At 42.2% G+C, this 20,367-nt stretch overlaps 1 protein-coding gene across 2 annotated transcripts in view; it reads right to left on the minus strand.

The window, feature by feature from the left end:
* TAC3 (tachykinin precursor 3) overlaps window positions 1-20,367 on the minus strand; it is a 127,227-nt gene that overhangs the window by 87,864 nt on the left and 18,996 nt on the right. For both annotated transcript variants that reach the window (XM_082244405.1, XM_082244404.1), the window contains exon 2: window positions 12,019-12,160. In XM_082244405.1, coding sequence (XP_082100531.1) covers window positions 12,019-12,129 — 111 coding nt within the window. In that variant the 5' untranslated portion in view covers window positions 12,130-12,160. The remainder of the gene's footprint in view (window positions 1-12,018; window positions 12,161-20,367) is intronic.

The raw sequence follows: 20,367 nt of genomic DNA on the forward strand, positions 1-20,367 counted from the left end.
AAGTTCAGATGTTTTGCCTGCCTCCAAAAACCCCAAAAAAATGCCTGCAACAACACACCTGGGCGTGTTTTTTTTTTGGCGCTAGCGTTTTTTTGGGCATTTTTTTGGGTTCTTTGGAGGCAGGCAAAACATCTGAACTTGTGTATACGGGTATATATACACACATACTTATATGTATATATACACCTAGACATATATAGGTGTGATAGTAGCAGAAATATATGCTTGCGCTAATGAAATCATTTACACTAATATGGCTCCGCTCCTATAATACCTATATATGTCTAAGTGTAAAATACATATAAGTATGTGTGTATATATACCACTATACACAAGTTCAGATGTTTTGCCTGCCTCCAAAAACCCCCAAAAAATGCCTGCAACAACACACCTGGGCGTTTTTTTTTTGGGCGCTAGCGTTTTTTTGGGCATTTTTTTGGGTTCTTTGGAGGCAGGCAAAACATCTGAACTTGTGTATAGTGGTATATATACACACATACTTATATGTATTTTACACTTAGACATATATAGGTGTTATAGGAGCGGAGCCATATTAGTGTAAATGATTTCATTAGCGCAAGCATATATTTCTGCTACTATCACACCTATATATGTCTAGGTGTATATATACATATAAGTATGTGTGTATATATACCCCTATACACAAGTTCAGATGTTTTGCCTGCCTGAAAAGACCCCAAAAAATGCCCAAAAAAACGCTTGCTACTAAACCGGCAAGGTGTGAAAAGAGAGAAGCCACTAACCTGTTCTATAAGTGACAAAATACAAACAATCTTTTTTTTTATGGTTCTGGACATGCTACAGAGCTGAAACTTCACAGGTACACTTTTAGACCCCCCAGATACTAAATCCAAAGAAATTTTTATTTTTTTTTAATTTTTTTATTTTTTTTTTCAATAATTGTCTCTCTATCAAAAATGACAATTTTTAAGAACTTTTTTTGTGTGCTTAATAGTCCCTGGGATATGACCCAGAACCCTAGGCACTTTTTAGGGGCATTTATTGGGTTTTAGGGCTTCAAAATGGTGTTTTTTGATTACCGAAGTTCGGGTCCCATTGATTTCAATGGGGTTCTGTAATCCGGGCCGAACTTTCGGGAAGTTCGGATGTTCTGGCCGAACCAAACTTTTGAAAAGTTTGATCATCCCTAGTTACCAGATATTTTTGCACATAGGATTGTTGCATCCTACCTACCTTCATGTCTGTGAATGTGTCTTCAATCTCCAGGGGTCCTTCTCTGCTCCGCTGTGGCAGCCGGCGCCGCCGAGGCGCTGCCAAGAACGAGTGCCTTTGATTTAAAAATGACGCCAGGCGGCGCAATTACGTAACTGTGAAAGCACCTGCCCAGCCAAGCTTGTACGAGCTTTCCCGAGCCGGCCAGGCATCGGAACAGCGCATGCGTCGTTATGATGTCGGGCCACAACCATTTATTTTTACGGACATTTACGGGCAGCCCGAATAACGGGCGCTTGCAGGGACAATGTAAATTACTCGGGGACAGGCTCCTCTTTGCCGGGACTGTCCCGGCAAAAAATGGGACAGTTGGCAAGAATGGGAGATGCCGCAGAGCATCAGTTACAACAGGTAAGTTAATTCGAGCGTTAGAAGGTTTTTTTTTTTTGGACTTGCAAATGTTCGGGAGCATGATGGTTCGGAGGGATTGCAGGGGGGATTTAGTTTGCCCAACTTGATGATTAGATATACTCCAAATATGTATTGGCCCTATTTGCTTACTCCACTTTATCCAGCAAACATTGTTCTCATTACTACTGGATGACCATTGGTTGAACATGATGATAATGTAACAGTTGTCATGAAACAGTTTTTTTTTTTTCTTAGACAGAAACCTAGCTTTCTCATACAGTATGCACAATACATCCAGAGTTTTATGAGAATGGTGTAATTAATTGAGATATCTCTCTAGAGGAATCCTTTATTGTATCTGGATTTTTATTCCCAATGTTGATTTCTTATGATTGATTTATTAATAAAAAGACTGTATGTACTGAATGTTGAATTTCTCTTTTTGTCAAGTTGCCAGACTCCGTGCTTCATTATATTACATAAGACACTTGTCTACAGTACTTGCTTTATGGTGGACTTGTGTCGTGAATGACAGATAGATTCTCCCGTGAGAGTGTTTGTTTGGGGAGCTTGGTTTTTTTTGGATCCCTGCATGTTTTCTCTCCTCTTGAAGCCTGCTGTGTTATTGGTGTATGGAGACTGTTGTGTGAAGTGTTTGTGTTCTTTTCATCTCAGGAAGAATAAGTGGTTCACAGATCACACGGGGTTCATTAAAGGTAATCCAAAGTCTTTGTGACATTTTTAGAGTGAATACGAGCAGCCTAATGTAATAAATACTATCAGTTTGTTAATAATTTTGTAAAAAAAATGTCTCTGTGTATAGTTCGGAAAAATCAGAATGTTTAGCAGAACACAGCAAACTAGGAAACTAGGACCACATCATACACATGGATTGTTAGAGTATATTTAACTAGTTGGTGCAAGGATTGGAATTGTTGTGTGTGATATGTATACATTTCCATAGCAATTTAGGAGGCTATATTAATTACTTTACACCCCACTCCAGCATACTCTGGTACTCTCCTCTTCTTTCCTCTACCCTGGGCAGCGGGTGATTCCTCAGAATCATAACCAGTGTTGCCAACTGTCAGTATTTTTACTGGCAGCCAGTAAAAAGCTGGCATTTTTCTCCTGCCAGTGACAGGAAGAAGTTGCCAGTAAAAAATGTGGTTGTAACACTTGGCTCGGAACTGCGCATGTGCAGTTCTGGTCTGGAGCCAACATAAACCATCCGAGTGTCTGCTACTGTGTGTTCAGGATGGCACCAGGGGGGGCGGGCCTGGCATTGGGCATGCAGGAGCATGTCGTGTAATGTCCTGGTGCAAGGGAGCCGAGCAGAGCAGCCTCTTGTGTGGGTCTGCAGAATGGGAGCAGGGCAAGCCAAGAGTGGGACTGTCAGTGCTGTTTGGTCTGGAGTGGACAGAAGGGACCACCTGGCATGGAGATAGACTGTCACTGTGACTCAGGAGGAGAAGTGTTGTGTTGGTGGGGTGTCATCACCATCTGTGCTGCTGCACACTGCTGTCAGCGTCACTGTGAGAGTCAATTTCATGTGTGTGTGCCTGCCCATTCTAATTACCTGACCTCCTGAGTTCTGTCCATGAACTACTTACTGTATATCGGAAATAAAATAAGAACCTTTGTTTTTTGCCTTATCATCTACCTTAAATCACATAGCTAACTGCATATTGTACTTCAGGGAATTATCAGAGGAAAGCTCACAGGCACTGCATCCCACTGCATCCCAACAATTAGAAATAGAACACAAGAAAACATGCTCACATCAGGAGCTGGGATTTTTAACGTGCAATTAACACAATTTCATAGACAAATAATAAAATTCATAAATCTTTTATCCTGGTAATTTAAAAGAATATTAACAAAGCAAAAAATACATATACACATATATACACAAGCACACATTATAAAATTATTAGATCAAGTTGTTTTGGATGTTAGAAAATGTGATCAAAGGCTGGTGATAAAAATGGGGTGATAATCCTGACATGTTTCGCCAATGAATTTGGCTTCCTCAAGAGATATTATTTATCACACCGCTGTTCACTATTGATACGTGTGCTCATCCAAAAAGGAAAAAAGTCCAGAGATCCATGTATAAACATTCAGCAAGTATACAGAGAGACACACACCAAGTGGTTGTGGGATGGGGCATTCATGTGCTGGCTGCAGGAGGGGATGATCAGATCCGCTGAGACTGCCAGAATGTTATTAAACTTCAACTGAGGGATCTTCAATCCCCTATTAACCCACAGGGTCACTTGATGGAGGAAAGATCCTTCACAGGTCTTGTGATTATTTTTTGTCGATGTGTCTGTGTCCCAGCTTCCCTGTTGACAATATTCACAAGACGCATCACAGATTGTGGGGGTCATCCAGAGCAGGAAAAAAAAAAGATGATATTCAGTGGCAAATGCAGGCCTATGGCAAATGCTAGGTCATGGAGGAGGTATCATTCAATCACCATTATCTGCATCGAGTTGACATCGCAGATTGGCTTCATGGGTGTCAATTCAATCCGAGGCGAAGCTGCAGAGTCAAAAAAATATGTTTGTCTGCAGGCAGTAATGCAAAGTCTGACTGGGTATAACATGGCATAAGTAGCTTGAAGGCGTTGCAGGCACTTGCAAACGTCTGTGAACTTTTCCCTGCTCCTTTGCACCTCAGCCAAAAAGTCAGAGTAGAATGAAACCCTGGTGCCATTGTATTGAATATTTTTCACTAGCTATATGCAAAATAGTCTCTCTGTCACGCTAGTTGAGTAGGCGAGCCAACATGGGCCTGGGTGGATTACCTGGTGGTAACGACCTGGTGGGTGTACGGTGAGCACGCTCCACCCAGAAGTGAGGTGTAAAGGCATTTTTACCAAAAAGGAACTAGCCTTCAATAAATTCTGTGGGTTCACGACCCTCCATTTTCTCTGGGAGACCGATGATGTGACATTGTTCCTTCTCATGCAGTTTCCAGATCCTTGAGCTGTTTGCACCCATTAGCTACTTAGTGGTCTGCGAGTCACGCATAAGGGTTAGCAATTTGTCTTCTAAGTAGCTAATAAGTGCGTTTTCTAATTTTCTGGAGGTCATGTCTAATCAAGGCAACATCCTCTGACATACTCCCCAAGTGAGTTTTTAGCCTATCTACTAAGGCAGTGCATTTAACAGCTTTCAGGATCTCCCATAGCATAGGCTGTTCCTGCTCTTTAGGATTGTCTTACTGTTCCTCCTGCTCTGTATTTTCCAGATCAGTGACCATGGCCTCTGCAGCCCTGGGCTGCCACCCCTTCTCCTCTCCTAACAAGTCAGTAGGCGCATCTTCCAGGCTGTCAGAGTGGGTACTGGGCAGGGGCAGCTTATGAGCATAATTTAGCATGTTTCTGAGGCCATCTTTACCTGAAGTATTGGCCGCCTTGTATTTAGAAGCTCCAGCTTCTTTCTACTTGTCTGCTCCACATGGTGTCCACCGAGGCATGGCAGCGGAGCCATGTTGGGGGCCACTCCATGCTCCTCCTTGGATCTTGTCATTCCCGCTGTGTAGGGATGCGGACAACAGGTGCCTTGGTGCAGCGGGCTTCAGGGAGTGTGTGGAAAGCTTGGGCACAGCTGAGAGAGGGCTGTGAGCCGGGGAGAGGATCGGTGTCTGTATCAGTCACAATAGCTCAGAGAAGCAGGTCTTCTCACATGTTGCACTCAGTTCTGCCCTCACAGTGTTCTGTGAATGAATGGACTACAACTACCAACAGCCTTTGTGGCTGTCAGCTTGTAGTTCTCAAAGAACTACCATGGCGATGTTGAGCGCTGTCGTAGCTCTTAAATCTTCCTTTCATTGTAAAACTGCTTGCCCGTATGATGTATGAGAAGGCAGCTTACACTGATAGTCTGCAGGATACCTGCTTTCCAGGCTCCTAAAACAAAAAATCGTAAATGCACATTTTTTACCTGCATAAAAATGTGCATGTATTATTTTTTGTTAAAAGGTGAACTTATCCTTTAAGCTGCTGGGCTCTTAACTACAGACTTTTTACTACTGAGCAGCAAATAATGGACAGGTACATGCTGAAAATAGAGTTGAGAGCTCTACCTACTGACTGATGATGAAAATACAAAATGAGTAATGTTTCATATGTACCTGGTGAAAATAAAGTTACTTGTTATCTTCTAGCCCTGACAGTAATAAAAAAAAAAGAAAATGAATACAAACCTCAATACACTCCCTTTAAAGAACATTTTTCTCCAAGAGACAATAGACACTAAAAGATGGCAAGACATGAAATAGAATGCAATCCCACAAGAGGAACAAGCTATCAGCACATGTTTTCACTCAGCATACCTCATATACAGTTTAAATATTATTCAAAAATAAAACAAAATAAAGCTGAAGTCCGGAGAGCAAAAATGTAAGGGAGGATTTTTCCTATTCCCAGAGACAGGCTTTAAAGATATGGGATGATAGATATTCTTTAGTCTTCCTTGTCACTCTTGAGAAGATTACCCATCACTTCCTATCTTAGCAACAACACCGGAAGTAAAAAGGGAATTTCCCTAGTAGGGTCCCACATACAGCAATAGGAACATGATCGAGGTGCAAACCCCACAGTATTTAATATTTATCTCAGGTAACTTTCTCATAATTTCCTAACCTTTTCAAAGTAAAAACACAGTCAGGGCCCTTACACGCGGTGTGTGCTCCATTGGAGTCTGCCTGCTCAGCGAGGAATCTGCCCTCTGATCCCCACTGAGCAGGCATATGGCCGGTCTGTGTCCGCTCCGCTTATGCAGAGTGGACACAGGCACTGCCTGTTCTCCTCTATGGGGGGTCGGATGTAAACAAGCTGCCTGTCTGTTTACACCTGAATGCCATCTGATCCAATAGAGGATAGAATCGGATGTTGCCAGGTGTCAACAGACACATGTCTGCTAACACCCACCGCTTCATAGAGGAGACTGGAGGGTCCAATCAGGTCCACCTGAAAAACTGATAGGTGGACCAGATCAGTCCGTCGTGTGAAAGGGCCCTAAGAGGTGGAAATTGGAAGAATAACACAATTTGTAAAGCCTGTGAAAACAAAATTGTTGATAGTCAATCATGTTCTCATTTCCTCCAATGCATATATTCCAAAGGCTCCAGTGGAGAAAATTAGGAATAATTTATCACAGTGAACACTGGGTTCTAGTGAATGCAAACCCAAGCCAGAAGAATGATATTCAAACCCAAAAACAAAAATCGAATATATTACAGCTTACTTTAGACGTGGTGGTTGCATTCGTTTTCATTTTCAGTCTAAGAACATTCTTGGCAAGTACAGAAGATGGCCATGCCTTACCCAAATGTCAAGTATAACACCTGCAAGGTTATTATCACTGTGTAAGATCCTGGTACTATCAGTGCCTTTCTATCACCTCACATCTGGGTTGCGTTCCACCACTCAGGTAGGTGGAACGCATATAGGTGTGTATTCCTTTAACAGGGCTGACAACAACCTTGGCAGGTTCCAGGCTGTTTTACTGGGAAAACAGGACGGATCTGCATGGTCCCCACTGGGAGAGCCTTAGGCCTAGATGGACGAGTTGGGCAAAATGTAATAAAATGTCCCCCCTCTCCACAATAGAAACAAAGGCCGCAGTTTCTCCTATGGTCTTTTTTTTTTTAAAGACAGCCTGGTATGCACAGCACTGATCTCCATAGGCTCTTCTTCCTCCTCTGAAGGATCAGGACTTATTGGAGGTGTGTCAGGGTGACAAGGCTGACTGTTAAAGGCAGGCTTGTACCGTGACCAGGCAGAGCCATTATATTCATATGGTTTTCTTTTTCTCTAGGTACCCGGGGTCTGCGGGAACCTGGAGCAGGCTTGGCAGTAACTTTCTGGGAGGAAAAACATTGAGAGTCCATAGCAGCTAAAAATGACTCCCAATTGTCCAAGATAGGACTTTTCTCCTGCAGGTTTTTGTATGCCCATGTTTTCATCTTTCCGGAAAGCAAATTAATAGCAGAATGAACTTTTATAAAATCATTGTAATAGGTCCTGGGCTTAAGAACAAACAGGAGCTCACAATCCATCCGGAAAGTTGAAAATGCGGAACGGGAACCATCAAATCTATCAGGTAACAGGACATAGGGTTCTGGGGGTTGGGCAGCAGTAAGCTGTGATACACAAGCTAATTGCTGTGTTAGGGTGTGGTTCTCTTTTTGTACTTTAGAGACTGTGTGTACAAGTGCCTCCACTTTTTGGGTTAAATGCTTGACTTGAGTGGCCATATCTGCTGGATCCATTTTTTCGGGTTCGTGCAATCTGTAACGCTCTGGGTTCTTAGTTCAATGGGGCTGGATCTACAGCTGCAGAATTCCACTCAGTAGTCTTGTAGAGATATGTTAAATCACCTCACTACTGGCTATTGATAAGTACCCCACAGGGGATCCCCTCTTATCAACAACACTTGCTAACTAATACCTGCATTACAGAACTGTTGCTAGCTCTAGGATACATGCTCTCTAGTATCTATCACCTGCATTACTAAACTAGATTGCTAGCTCTTGTGCCTACTGCTTACTAAACCCTGCATTCCTGAACTAGATTGCTAGCTCTTGTGTCTACTGCTGTCTGTTACCCTGCAACTCTGTTTGTGCATACCTCTGATTCTCACATCGGTTACTAGCCTATCCGATTCTCACATCGGTTACCAGCCTATCCGATTCTCACATCGGTTACCAGCCTATCCGATTCCCATATCGGTTACCAGCCTATCCGATTCTCACATCGGTTACCAGCCCTATCCGATTCTCACATCGGTTACCAGCCCTATCCGATTCTCACATCGGTTACCAGCCTAGCTGATTCTCACATCAGTTACCAGCCCTATCCGATTCTCACATCGGTTACCAGCTATATCCGATTCTCGCATCAGTTACCAACCTACCTCCACACACCTACAAAGAGACTAACATACCTGTGTTATCCATAGTAACTATTACTTCTACCTATCATCATCTACTATCACTCCTGCAACATCACTATCTGAGTGCTTATCATCATCTACTGTCACTCTTCAAAGCCTATACCTTCAGTGTATCATTTCACTGCTACTTGCATAATTACCTATCACTCCTGCAACATCATTAACTGAGTGTTTGTGTATGTGCATACTGAATCAGGCTGAACCACTGTGATGAGTCAAGAGTGTTGGATCAGGTGATTTAACATATCTCTACAAGACTACTGAGTGGAATTCTGCAGCTGTAGATCCAGCCCCATTGAACTAAGAACCCAGAGCGTTACACACTGTCTGTGCCCCCTTTAGGGAAATTCACCCTCTCCATTTGCCACATTTACCATTATCAATGAAAGTGAAAGAAAAAAAATCCCAAAGCTTGGGGTGTCCCCAGAAAGGTAATAGAGGGGAAATATTCCAATGGGGACACTAGTTATGATGATCGTTGGCATTTCCTCTCACTTTCTGTTTTGGCTATGGAACAGAAAGTGAAGGTGGATCTCCCCAAATGGGAAACAGATGGCAAACAAAAAACAGGGATCAAAACCCTTCCTTACTATAGCCAAAATAAAAAAAAAGTTTTGCCTATAGTTCCACTTTTAGTGCCCTTGACTCTTCCTTTGAGCTTATCTGAAAGCACAAACATCTGTATCTTCCTTCTGTAAACGACTAATACCCATGCCCCTATGCAATGGGGATGAAGAGAGGAAGTTTTGTTTGAAGTTCTGCCTGAGTGATAACCATGGCTGCTTCCAAATATACTGTGGAGAAGTAAGTATAGCCATCCAGGGACAAGAATTTTGATATTTGTAGGACTACCAGGTACAAATTAAGAGAAAAGGCCCTTGCTTTGCAGCCTCCTCGTTCAAGGATTGTAAGTAGCAGTATATTCAATATATTTTGTTTTTGGGTTTAAATATGTTATAATAATGGTAAGTTGTCTAGTGGGTCTAGCTTTTGAAGAGTGAAATTCACAAACTGCAGAGGAGCAAATAGCGGGGAATCTAGCTTTGTGCCTCAAAACTGTCAATTACAAAACGTTAGAAATCTGTTAAAACACTTTAAAGTAAACCTTTACACTTCTCAAGCATGGAAATGTACTTGGGCCTTGATGGTCTGCTTCACCCGTAAATAGCTCTTTTACAGATATGCAAATTTTGACTTTTTGCAACAGTCAACAGCTCAGCCCTCATCTTCCTCTCTTACCTCTTCCCCCGACATATGCAGACAACTATTTGAGAATCATAAGATGGACTTATGTTACTTTGGTGCATTGGCTGTGATCGGCAGTCTGGCATCACCATCTCTATACTATGTGAGAGAAAAGATGGCAGTGCCTAGTGGGAGTAGAACGATTAAGCACACAGTCAGTGTGTGAAACGCGTCTACCTTGTCACGATTGTCATATTTGGATGTCCAGTCAATAAACCTGGATTTTGACTCAACCTGAAGTGCTGCCAATTCCTTTTCTTTTATCAAGTTTTCACGGAGGCGAGCCGGGGCATGCACCTGTGTGAGTCATCAGGCAATTACACCACCTTGAGCAGTGACTCCTTGTCTGTTCAAGTAGAACTGGGTTACTGGGGACAGACTGGAGCAGTATTTGTTCACAGATTTTGTTTATAGGCTGAATATTTCATATTTGGCTACGGAATGGGTGACTTTAGAATTCATTCACACCAGTGTGCTGTGTTAAGTGGTTTATGAATGTTGGCGTGATGGGGTGGCATTTATTCTAAATTTATTCTAAATGCCACCTGAATGCACCTTCCTACCCCACCTGTGTGTGCAGCACACCGCAATAAAACTTTGCCATGCATTGTTTCACTCTGTTCCAGAAAAAATGATACATGTGTGACTTGTGGTGCATTAGGCAGTGGAGAAGTAAGTATAGCCACCCAGGGACAAGGATTTTGATGTCTGTAGGATATCTGTAGGATTACCAGGTAAAAATGAAGAGAAAATGAAGAGAAAAAGCCTTTGCTTTGCTTTGCAGCCTCCTTGTCCAAGGATTTGTAAGCAGCAGTATATTCAATATATTTTGTTTTTGGGTTTAAATATGTTATAATAATGATAATGTGGGTCTCAGATGTATAGAATACTTTTTTAACACTGAAAAATAATTATTTGCTATACATCTATGTCTAGTAGGTCTAGCTATTGCAAAGTGATATTCACAAACTGCAGAGGAGTAAATAGCGGGAAATCTAGCTTTGTGCCACAAATCTGTTAATTACAAAATGTTAGATATCTGTTAAATCACTTTAAAGTAAATCTATACACTTCTCAAGCATGTAAATGTACTTGTGGCTTGATGGTCTGCTTCACCCGTAAATAGTTCTGTGCTTTATGCATGTTGGTGTGATGTGATGGCATTCACTCTAAATGGCACCTGAATGCACCTTCCTACCACACCTGTGTGTGCAGCACACCCCAATGTGTAACACTTTGCCATGCTTTGTTCCACTCCAGAGAAAAGGATACATGTACGACTTGTGGTGCAAAAGGCAGTCTATTACAAATGAATTGGCTACCTTAACACAATGCACTATATGTAATGCAGGGGTGTCAAAACAATGGCCTCACGCTGTTCAGGAACTACAATTCCCATGAAGCATTGCAAATCTTTGACATTCACAGACATAACTAGGCATGAAGGGCATTGTAGTTCCTGAACAGCTGTGAGGGCCATAGTTTGGACATGGCTGATGTAATGCAACAGCGACAATATGCTCCTGCGCATAGGTGTCATAGTCCAAGTAGAAAAATCTGTAGTCAGAGGTGGATATTACTTTAGAACCTTGCTGCCCTCTAGGACTGGGGTTGTCTTCAGCACACTGTGGGATATAGATAAAAACAGAGGGCGCACTAGGCCAGTGCACTCTCTGTTTTTATCTATTTCCCATTATGTGATGCAACACCTGCCAACGGTGTGCAGTTAAGGCACTGCAACAAGTGGAAATAGTTTGAATAGGCCATTAACGTTTTGCTGCCTTTTATCAAGTACTGCTGCAAATATCTTTATACTGATTCCACAACTATTTCTTTATTTATATGATAGCCCTGGGCTATTGGTGGCACCGTTTATTTTAAAGATCAAGTAAACAGTGTTGGCAACCATTTATTAGACTGGACAATTGCATATCCAAATTCCTAAGTTCCATGATTCCACTGAAGCTGTTATTAAATGAGGTGCTGTTTTCTGGTACTTTAGCAGGCTGTAGTACCTCATAGAGATGATTTCATGTGGTGTTGCAGTAAATTGAAGTATTCATAATCACATATATGGCCTGATTTTTATGTTCTTCTGTTATTTCATTCTTGTGCATTGTATGATATCACATGCAGTAGACCGGGGAAAGGTTTTTTTTTTATTGGCTTCATTGCATCTTATGATTACCTTGTGTCCTACCTTGTACTGAACACCTGAGCCCTGTGTGTCTTGTGGCTCTGCACAGCCTCCATGACATGACTGGACTGCCATGAGGAAAATAAATGCCAGACCGACTGCTGTGTTCCTCATTTTCTCGATGCCTCTCAATTTTTTGCTTCACCTGATGGAAACAGAAGCCAAAAACATCCTTATTCAAGCAAACAGTAATCAGCCTTAAAGCTGCAACTCTAAAACATAAATATAAAAAATCTTCCACAAGAAAAATGACATGTTTATCTACTGCGGTATGCCCTGTAAAGATGCTTCAAGATTTACTCCAGGGGTTCTCAGATGTGCTCTTAAAAACCACTAATAAGTCATGTCTTATTTATTATAGTTACAGTATTTATATAAAACAGACAATTTAGAGTACATAGTGCTTTCACATATTGTACATTTCCATTTGTCCCTGCCCTTACAATTTAAGGTCCCTATCTCACTCTATACAGTACATACACATACTACGGCCAACTTAGACAGGGGCCAATTAACCTACCTAGAGTTCTTTTGTGTGAAGAAAGAAACCAGAGTACCAAAAGAAAACCGTCACGCAGGTAGGTGTCCTGGTTGAGATCTAAACCAAAGACCTTGATGCTGTAGGGCAGAAATCCTAACCACTAAGCCACTGTTTTCAACTTTTTTCCATAGAAACACAGGTGTATTTAAGTGGGCCTATATTCTAAAAGTGACTATTTGCAGTATTATATAGGAGATGTAGAAATATAATTTTTTTCCTAAACATTACGTTAAAAACAAACTTGCCTTTTGCCTTAAAGGAGTTGTAAAGTCAGAAGGTTTTTTATCTTAATGCATTCTATGCATTAAGATAAAAAAAACTTCTGCGTGCATAAGCCCCCCTTGGGCCCCCTAACACTTACCTGAGGTCCCTCTCTGTCCAGTGATGTCGATGAGTGTCTCAGCCGTCCGAGATTCTCCCTCTTGGTTGGCTGAGACACAGTAGCGGCGCCATATGCTGCCGCTGCTATCAATCAAAGTCAGCTAGCCAATCAGGAGAGAGAGGGGGTGAGGCTGGGTCGGGGCTCCATGTCTGAATGGACACAGGGAGTTGTGACTCGGCTCGGGTGCCCCCAGAGCAAGCTGCTTGCTGTGGGGGCACTGAACAGGAGGGAGGGGCCAGTAGAGCAGAAGAAGGACCCGAGAAGAGCAGGACCGGGGCTGCTTTGTGCAAAACCAACTGCAACATTCTGTATATTTGGGTACCTACACCATTGGGACAAGCCTGGAGCAAGGGCATAGGTGAGAGACAGAGACACCCTTTTTTTGTTTGGGAAAGTAATAGCACAGGAAGAGCTTCCTATTTGAGTAGGGACAGTGCAGGGACACTTTGGTTTTCTCTTCTAAAAATTCTGCTAACTGGAGCAACATTTGGGGGACCTCTGCACTAGTGCAGCTACCTTACTGTTCCCCAGAAGCCATCTTCTGGTAAATCAGGCTATGCCTGGAATACTATAAAAGATCACCAGAGGGCACAATCTAAGTGCAGTATAATGATTCTTTATAATAAAAAAAAGGAACAAAATTGGCCACTCACATGTTATAAGAATAAACAGTGCCTGTAACACCACTAAGCTTTAAACAGATGGTATTCTTGTAAAATGTAGACAGAGTCCAGTCGGACAAATGATTTAACCCCTGATGTGAATTGTCAGCTGGAACTTTGCTAATTTAGAGCACTGGTTACTACTACGCTATAACTGTTTTCTTTTCTACGCCTGGAATGCTATCTTGCTACAACAGTGTGCCATTGCTGAGAGAAATATCACTGCTAAACTGAGCCATTGCAGAGTAATCTGCTGTTGCAATACTGTGCTTTACTGAGTGTACTCTCGCTGCAACACTGTGCCAATAATGACCGTTCCCTTACAACTGTATGAATATCCACAGTGAGTTTGGCAACCCATAAATGGTGTATATTTCTTTCCTAAAGAATTTCGCATGGTTCCCCCATCAACACAGACAGTGTTGACAGGGAATCCCTCCTGCCAAGCAATTGTTTTATAATTAATTACAATTTACAATAATCTATACAACTTCCTGGACTGTGTGTGTTATTTCTCCCAGTTGGGTCACTTGGCCTCTGACCCCACCTACAGATTTGTACCAAAGGATTTGTATGGATTGTTAGGTGTGCTTTGTAGAGTCAGAGCATCACACATCTAGTGCGTCAGACAAGGCATTTGGCATTTTTTTCAAATGACTACTGTGAGAAAATCAATTACAATGCAGGCAGCCTGCCAATTTCTTCTAGTGTGCGCAGTTCAGGCTAGGAAGGCTTTGTTTGACCTTTTCAGGACCAGTATGTTACAGCTCCTTCCTGCCCAGGCTGTTTTTGCAGTTTTCAGTGTTGTTGGACTGATAATTACTCAGTCGTGCAATGCTGGACCCATTTTTTTTTTTTTTTTTTAGATAGACAGATCTTTCTTTTGGTTGTATTTAAAAACCACAGTTTTTTAAAATAATTGTTTACTTATTTTTTATTGAATTATTTATTATTATATTGTTATTATTTTTATTATTTATTATTTTTATTTGCTTAATTATTATTTTTACTAAGTTTCCCTAACTTTAGTAAAGGTTACCTTACTTTCTAGTATACAGTATAACATATCAAATAAATATCCCAGGACAGTATGGACATCTAAAAAAAAAAAAACATTTTTCGAAAACTGGACATCCCAATGTGATCCCATTTCTTGCCACATTTTATTGTAAATTAAAGAGCATGCTGGTATTGCAGTAAATAAAATAATAATTAAGCTTTTAAAAATCACCTACTAAAGTCAAGTGCAAATCTTCTGTTATTGTTGTGGAGGAAAGTTATCAGGATGACAAGTTGAAAGGTTGAAATTGCATTGCATGCAATGGCTTGATGGCATGGATAAACCCAAAACACTTTAACCCTTCCCCCACTCCAACACAATCCCACAATTATTGGTGGTTACTGGCAATTTCAAAATCTCCCAAAAACAATCTCACAATCAGTGGAGATTAGAGGCATTTTAAAACCCCCAGCATTGGTGGTCAGTGTCATTTTTAGCCCCTTCGCTCTATAGCCGAATGACAGCTACAGCGCGGCCGCAGTTTGCAGTATGACATCATGCTGTGCTTGTACTGATCACAGAGAAGGGTAAAAATCGAACCACAGCAGCTCTTTATCACATGATAAGCGGTGTCCAATCACAGCTGATCTCAATGTAAACAGGATTTGCCGGTTATCGGCATTTCTCCCCTCATGCTGACAGTGCGTATGAAGAGCCAAAAACTGGCAAATCCACACAAAGAACATCTGCATTGACAATCGGGGCACTGACCAACAGTGCCCTGATTGTCAGTGTAGCCCAAACAGTGCCCACCAGTGCTGTCAAACTGTACCCACTAGCACTGCCATCGGTGATGCCTGTCAGTGTCAATCAGTGTCGCCTATTAGTGATGCCTATCATTGCTGCCTATCAGTGCCCATCATTGCTGCCTCAGTGCCCATCATTGCCGCCTATCAGTACCCATCAGTGCTGCCCATCAGTGCCGCCTCTCAGTGCCCATCAATGCTGCCTATTAGTGCAGCCTCATCAGTGACTCCTCATCAGTGCCGCCTTATTAGTGATCATCAGTGCAGCCTACCAGTGCCGCCTCATCAGCACACGTCAGTGAAAGAGAAACATTATTTATTTACAACATTTTTACAAAATTTACAAAACTGCAACAGCGCAGTGCATTATTGGGCGCTCATCGGCGGGCGAACTTTCCGCCGAGCTCCCCATTTGTTCGTGTGTTCTGCGGACACACGAACAGCTGATGTTCGAGTCTAACTTACGTTCGACTCGAAAACCAAGCCCATCCCTACTTATATACTTATGGTTTGTTATTTACTGTTTACTGAAATAATTTAAATTAAACATTTATACATAATTTTTAAATAATATTTTACATTTTTTAAATCATGCTTATTTTAAAAGGTACAGGCTGTTATTTTCACCCTTATCTTTGTGTGACCTCTTGGTAAGTTGCAGATCTGAACAAGTGTTAAGTTGGGACAACAAATATGCACATGCTTGTCCTGGGCCAGTGTCAGTGTAGCAACTAGCAAGGAGGATAATGATAGAATGCTTATTCAAAATCAAGGCAGAAATAATTACTGTACTTCTAGCCTGACTGACACCTTTTTAAGCACATGTAATAAAAATAAAATCTAAGCACCCTGGTCAAAATAAAACTCTATCATCCCAGACTTCTTACACACTGGATTTATCATTTCTTTGAAGGGCATCCCCTAGATGACTGTTCTGCCCTTTCATCTAAAGTCAAAAGCAACAAGGACTCCAGGGTGCTATCCCAAGACTTCCGTGACATCTGTTGCTATATCTTTTAACATAGGATTAAAGACTCTTTGAAAAGAAGAGGTATATTTATATGATGAGCCAAATGATCTATTTCTTCAGCCAAGGAGTTGCAAAACCAAAATCGCATTAAGGCATACTTTCCTTAATGATGAAAGGAGGAGAAAATGGGGTGAGGTAAAGTGGACAAAAATCAGGGCCCAGAGGTGCATTAGGATATTATTTATAAAGAATGGTACTGTAACACACCAACGCGCATATGGTGTGTTACTGTGGGTTGTGGTAACATACACTATATTACCAAAGGTATTGTGACGCCTGCCTTTACACGCACATGAACTTTAATGGCATTCCAGTCTTAGTCCTTAGGGTTCAATATTGAGTTGGCCCATTCTTTGCAGCTATAACAGCTGCAACTCTTCTGGGGAGGCTGTCCACAAGGTTTAGGAGTGTGTCTATAGAAATATTTGACCATTCGTCCAGAAGCGTATTTGTAAAGTGAGCCACTGATGTTGGACGAGAAGGCTTGGCTCACAGTCTTCGCTCCAATTTATCTCAAATATGTTCTATTGTGTTGAGGTCAGAACTCTGTGCAGGCCAGTCAAATTCCTCCACCCCAAACTCGTTCATCCATGTCTTTATGGACCTTGCTTTGTGCACTGGTGCGCAGTCATGTTGAAACAGGAAGGGGCCATCCCCAAACTGTTCCCATAAAGTTGGGAGCATGAAATTGCCCAAAATGTCTTGGTATGTCTTGGTATGCTGACGCCTTAAGAGTTCCCTTCACTGGAACTAAGGGGCTAAGCCCGACCCCTGAAAAACAACCCCACACCATAATCCCCCCTCCACCACATGATTTGGACCAGTGCTCAAAGCAAGATCCATAAAGACATGTATGAGCAAGTTTGGGGTGAAGATACTTGACTGTCCTGACCCCAACCCGATGGAATATCTTTGGGATGAATCAGAGCGGAGACTGCGAACCAGGCCTTCTCAAAAATGTGCTTCTGAAAGAATGGTCCAACATTCCCATAGACACACTCCAAAACCTTGTGGACAGCCTTCCTAGAAGAGTTGAAGCTTTTAAAGCTGCAAAGGGAGGGCCAATATATACAGGGCCGCTGATAAGGCAACAGCCCTGTTGTACCGGGCCTGGGCCCCATCAACAAATCAGCAAGACAGGGGGGACCATGCAGCTTTATTTTTCATTCCTGCCTATAAAATTAAATAGATTTTAGTAGCCCATACTCCCGCTTCTACTTACTACCCAGGGCTTAACCACTTACAGACTGGGCACTTAAACCCCCTTCCTAACTAGACCAATTTTCAGCTTCCAGTGCTCTCACATTTTGAATGACAATTACTGTACCCATATGAAATTTTCGTACTTTTTTTTCACCCAAATAGAGCCTTCTTTTTGTGGTATTTAATCATCACTGGGTTTTTTAATTTTTTGCGCTATAAATGAAAAAAGACCAAAAAATTTGTAAAAAAAAGTGCATTTTCTTTCATTTCGGTTTTAAAATTTTGCAAGTTTTCTAATTTTTCCTTCAAAAATTTTGGCCAAAAGTTATACTTCTACATAACTTTGGTAAAAATAAACCTAATAAGTATATATTATTTGGTCTTTGTAAAGGTTATAGAGTCTACAAGCTATGGTGCCAGTCATTGAAAATTGATCACACCTGATATACTGACGGTCTATCTCATTTCCTGAGACACTAACAAGCCAGGAAAGTAAAAAATACCCCCCAAATGACTCCTTTTTGGAAAGTAGACATTCCAAGGTATTTGGAAAGAGGCATGGTGAGTTTTTTGAAGTTGTAATTTTTTCCCACAGTTCTTTGCAAAATTAAGATTTTTTCCACAAAATTGTCAAATTACCAAGTTATTTCTCACACACTTTCTAGACATACTTGAAACTACACCCCAAAATACATTCTGCTACTCCTCCTGAGTATGGTGATACCATATGTGTAAGCCTTTACACAGCCTGGCCACATACAGAGACCCAACATTCAAGTAGCACCTCCAGGCATTCTAGGAGCAAAAATTACACATATTTCCTGATAACCTATCACACTTTTGAAATCCCTGGAGAACCAGAACAATGGAAACACCCACAAAGTGACTCCACTTTGGAAAGCAAACACCCTAACACATAATCTAGGAGGCATAATGAATATTTTGAACATGTCATTTTTCCACTAGTTTTTGAAACATGTGGAAAGAAAATAAAAACTATTTTTTTTTACACAAAGTTTTACATTTATAAGATATTTCTAACACATGGCATATACATAGCAAAAATTACACCCCAAAATACATTCTTCTACTCCTCCTGAGTATGGCGATACCACATGTGTGAGACTTTTACACAGCCTAGCCACATACAGAGGCCCAACATTCAGGGAGCACTGTCATTTCCTGATTACCCATCACGCTTTTGTGAGGCACTGTAGGGCACTAATAAGCACTGTAGTGGCACTGATGTGGCATGGATGAGCACTGATGTGGCACAGATGAGCACTGACATGGCATGCATGTGGCACGGAAGAGCACTGATTTGGCATGGATGAGCACTGACGTGGCAGGGATGAGCAGGGCGTCAGGTGTTCAGGCGCCCTGTGCGAGCTAATCCTGTGGCGTCCCCCCCCCCATCCTCACCTCTCGCCCCCCTGTAAACATGGCTGTATCTATTGAAAAACTATTTAAGAGTATACTTGCTGCTAATTGACTCCAAGTGGGTGCAGCAGCAAGATAAAAACAGGGAAAAAAATCAGCGCAAAAATAGTATTTACCCTAAAATGATATATAAATATGTCACCCAACTCTGTTTCTGTTGTAAAACGTGCACAGTGCAAAATAATAATTAAATCTGCATGGTTACTACAGTATACATATCATATACCACTACTAGATAAATAACAATTAAATATTCATAACCTCTACAATGTGCAAAAAATGAATCAACATAGCGTGATTCCATAAAATACATGCGCTTTTATTTAAGTCTCGTGAGTCAGTTTGGGGTGATTGGTGGAAGCAGCTTTGTCACCATAAATATTTATTTGCACTTTTTTGCACATTTTATTGCACCTTTTTGGCACTTCATTGGACTTTTCTTGGAACTTTTTTATGTTCACTAATAACTTAGCCCCCCTAACATTAGAGACCCCCCCATGGAGCCCCCCTTACATCAGAGACCCCCCACTGAGCCCCCCCCTTACAGAGACCCTCAGAGCCCCCCTTACATCAGAGACCCCCACAGAGCCCCACTTACATCAGAGACGCCCACAGAGTCCCCCTTACATCAAAGCCCCTCAGAGCCCCTCCTTACATCAAAAACCCCCCACAGAGCCCCCTCTACATCTAAGTCCCCCCACAGACTCCCCTTACATCAGAGACCCCCACAGAGCCCCCCTTACATCAGAGACCCCCCACAGAGCCCCCTTTACATCATAGACCCCCCACAGACTCCCCTTACATCAGAGACCCCCACAGAGTCCCCCTTACATCAGAGACCCTCAGAGCCCCCTTTACATTAGAGACCCTCCCCACAGACCCCCCTTACATAAGAGACCCCCCACCCCACAGACCTACCTTAAATCAGAGACCCCCACAGACCCCCTTACATCAGAGACCCTCACAGACTCCCCTTACATCAGATCCCCCCACAGACCCCCCTTACATCAGAGACCCCCCTTACATCAGAGCCCCCCACAGACCCCCCTTACATCAGAGCCCACCACAGACCCCCCTTATATCAGAGACCCCCCCTCACAGACTCCCCTTACATCAGAGCCCCCCCCAGACCCCCCTTACATCAGAGCCCCCCACCGACCCCCCTTACATCAGAGCCCACCACAGACCCCCCTTACATCAGAGACCCCCACTCAAAGACTCCCCTTACATCAGAGACCCCCCAGACCCCCCTTACATCAGAGCCCCCCCAGACCCCCCTTACATCAGA

This window comes from Pelophylax lessonae (genome assembly GCF_965119305.1).
Source record: "Pelophylax lessonae genome assembly, chromosome: 2".
Classification (NCBI taxonomy): domain Eukaryota; kingdom Metazoa; phylum Chordata; class Amphibia; order Anura; family Ranidae; genus Pelophylax; species Pelophylax lessonae.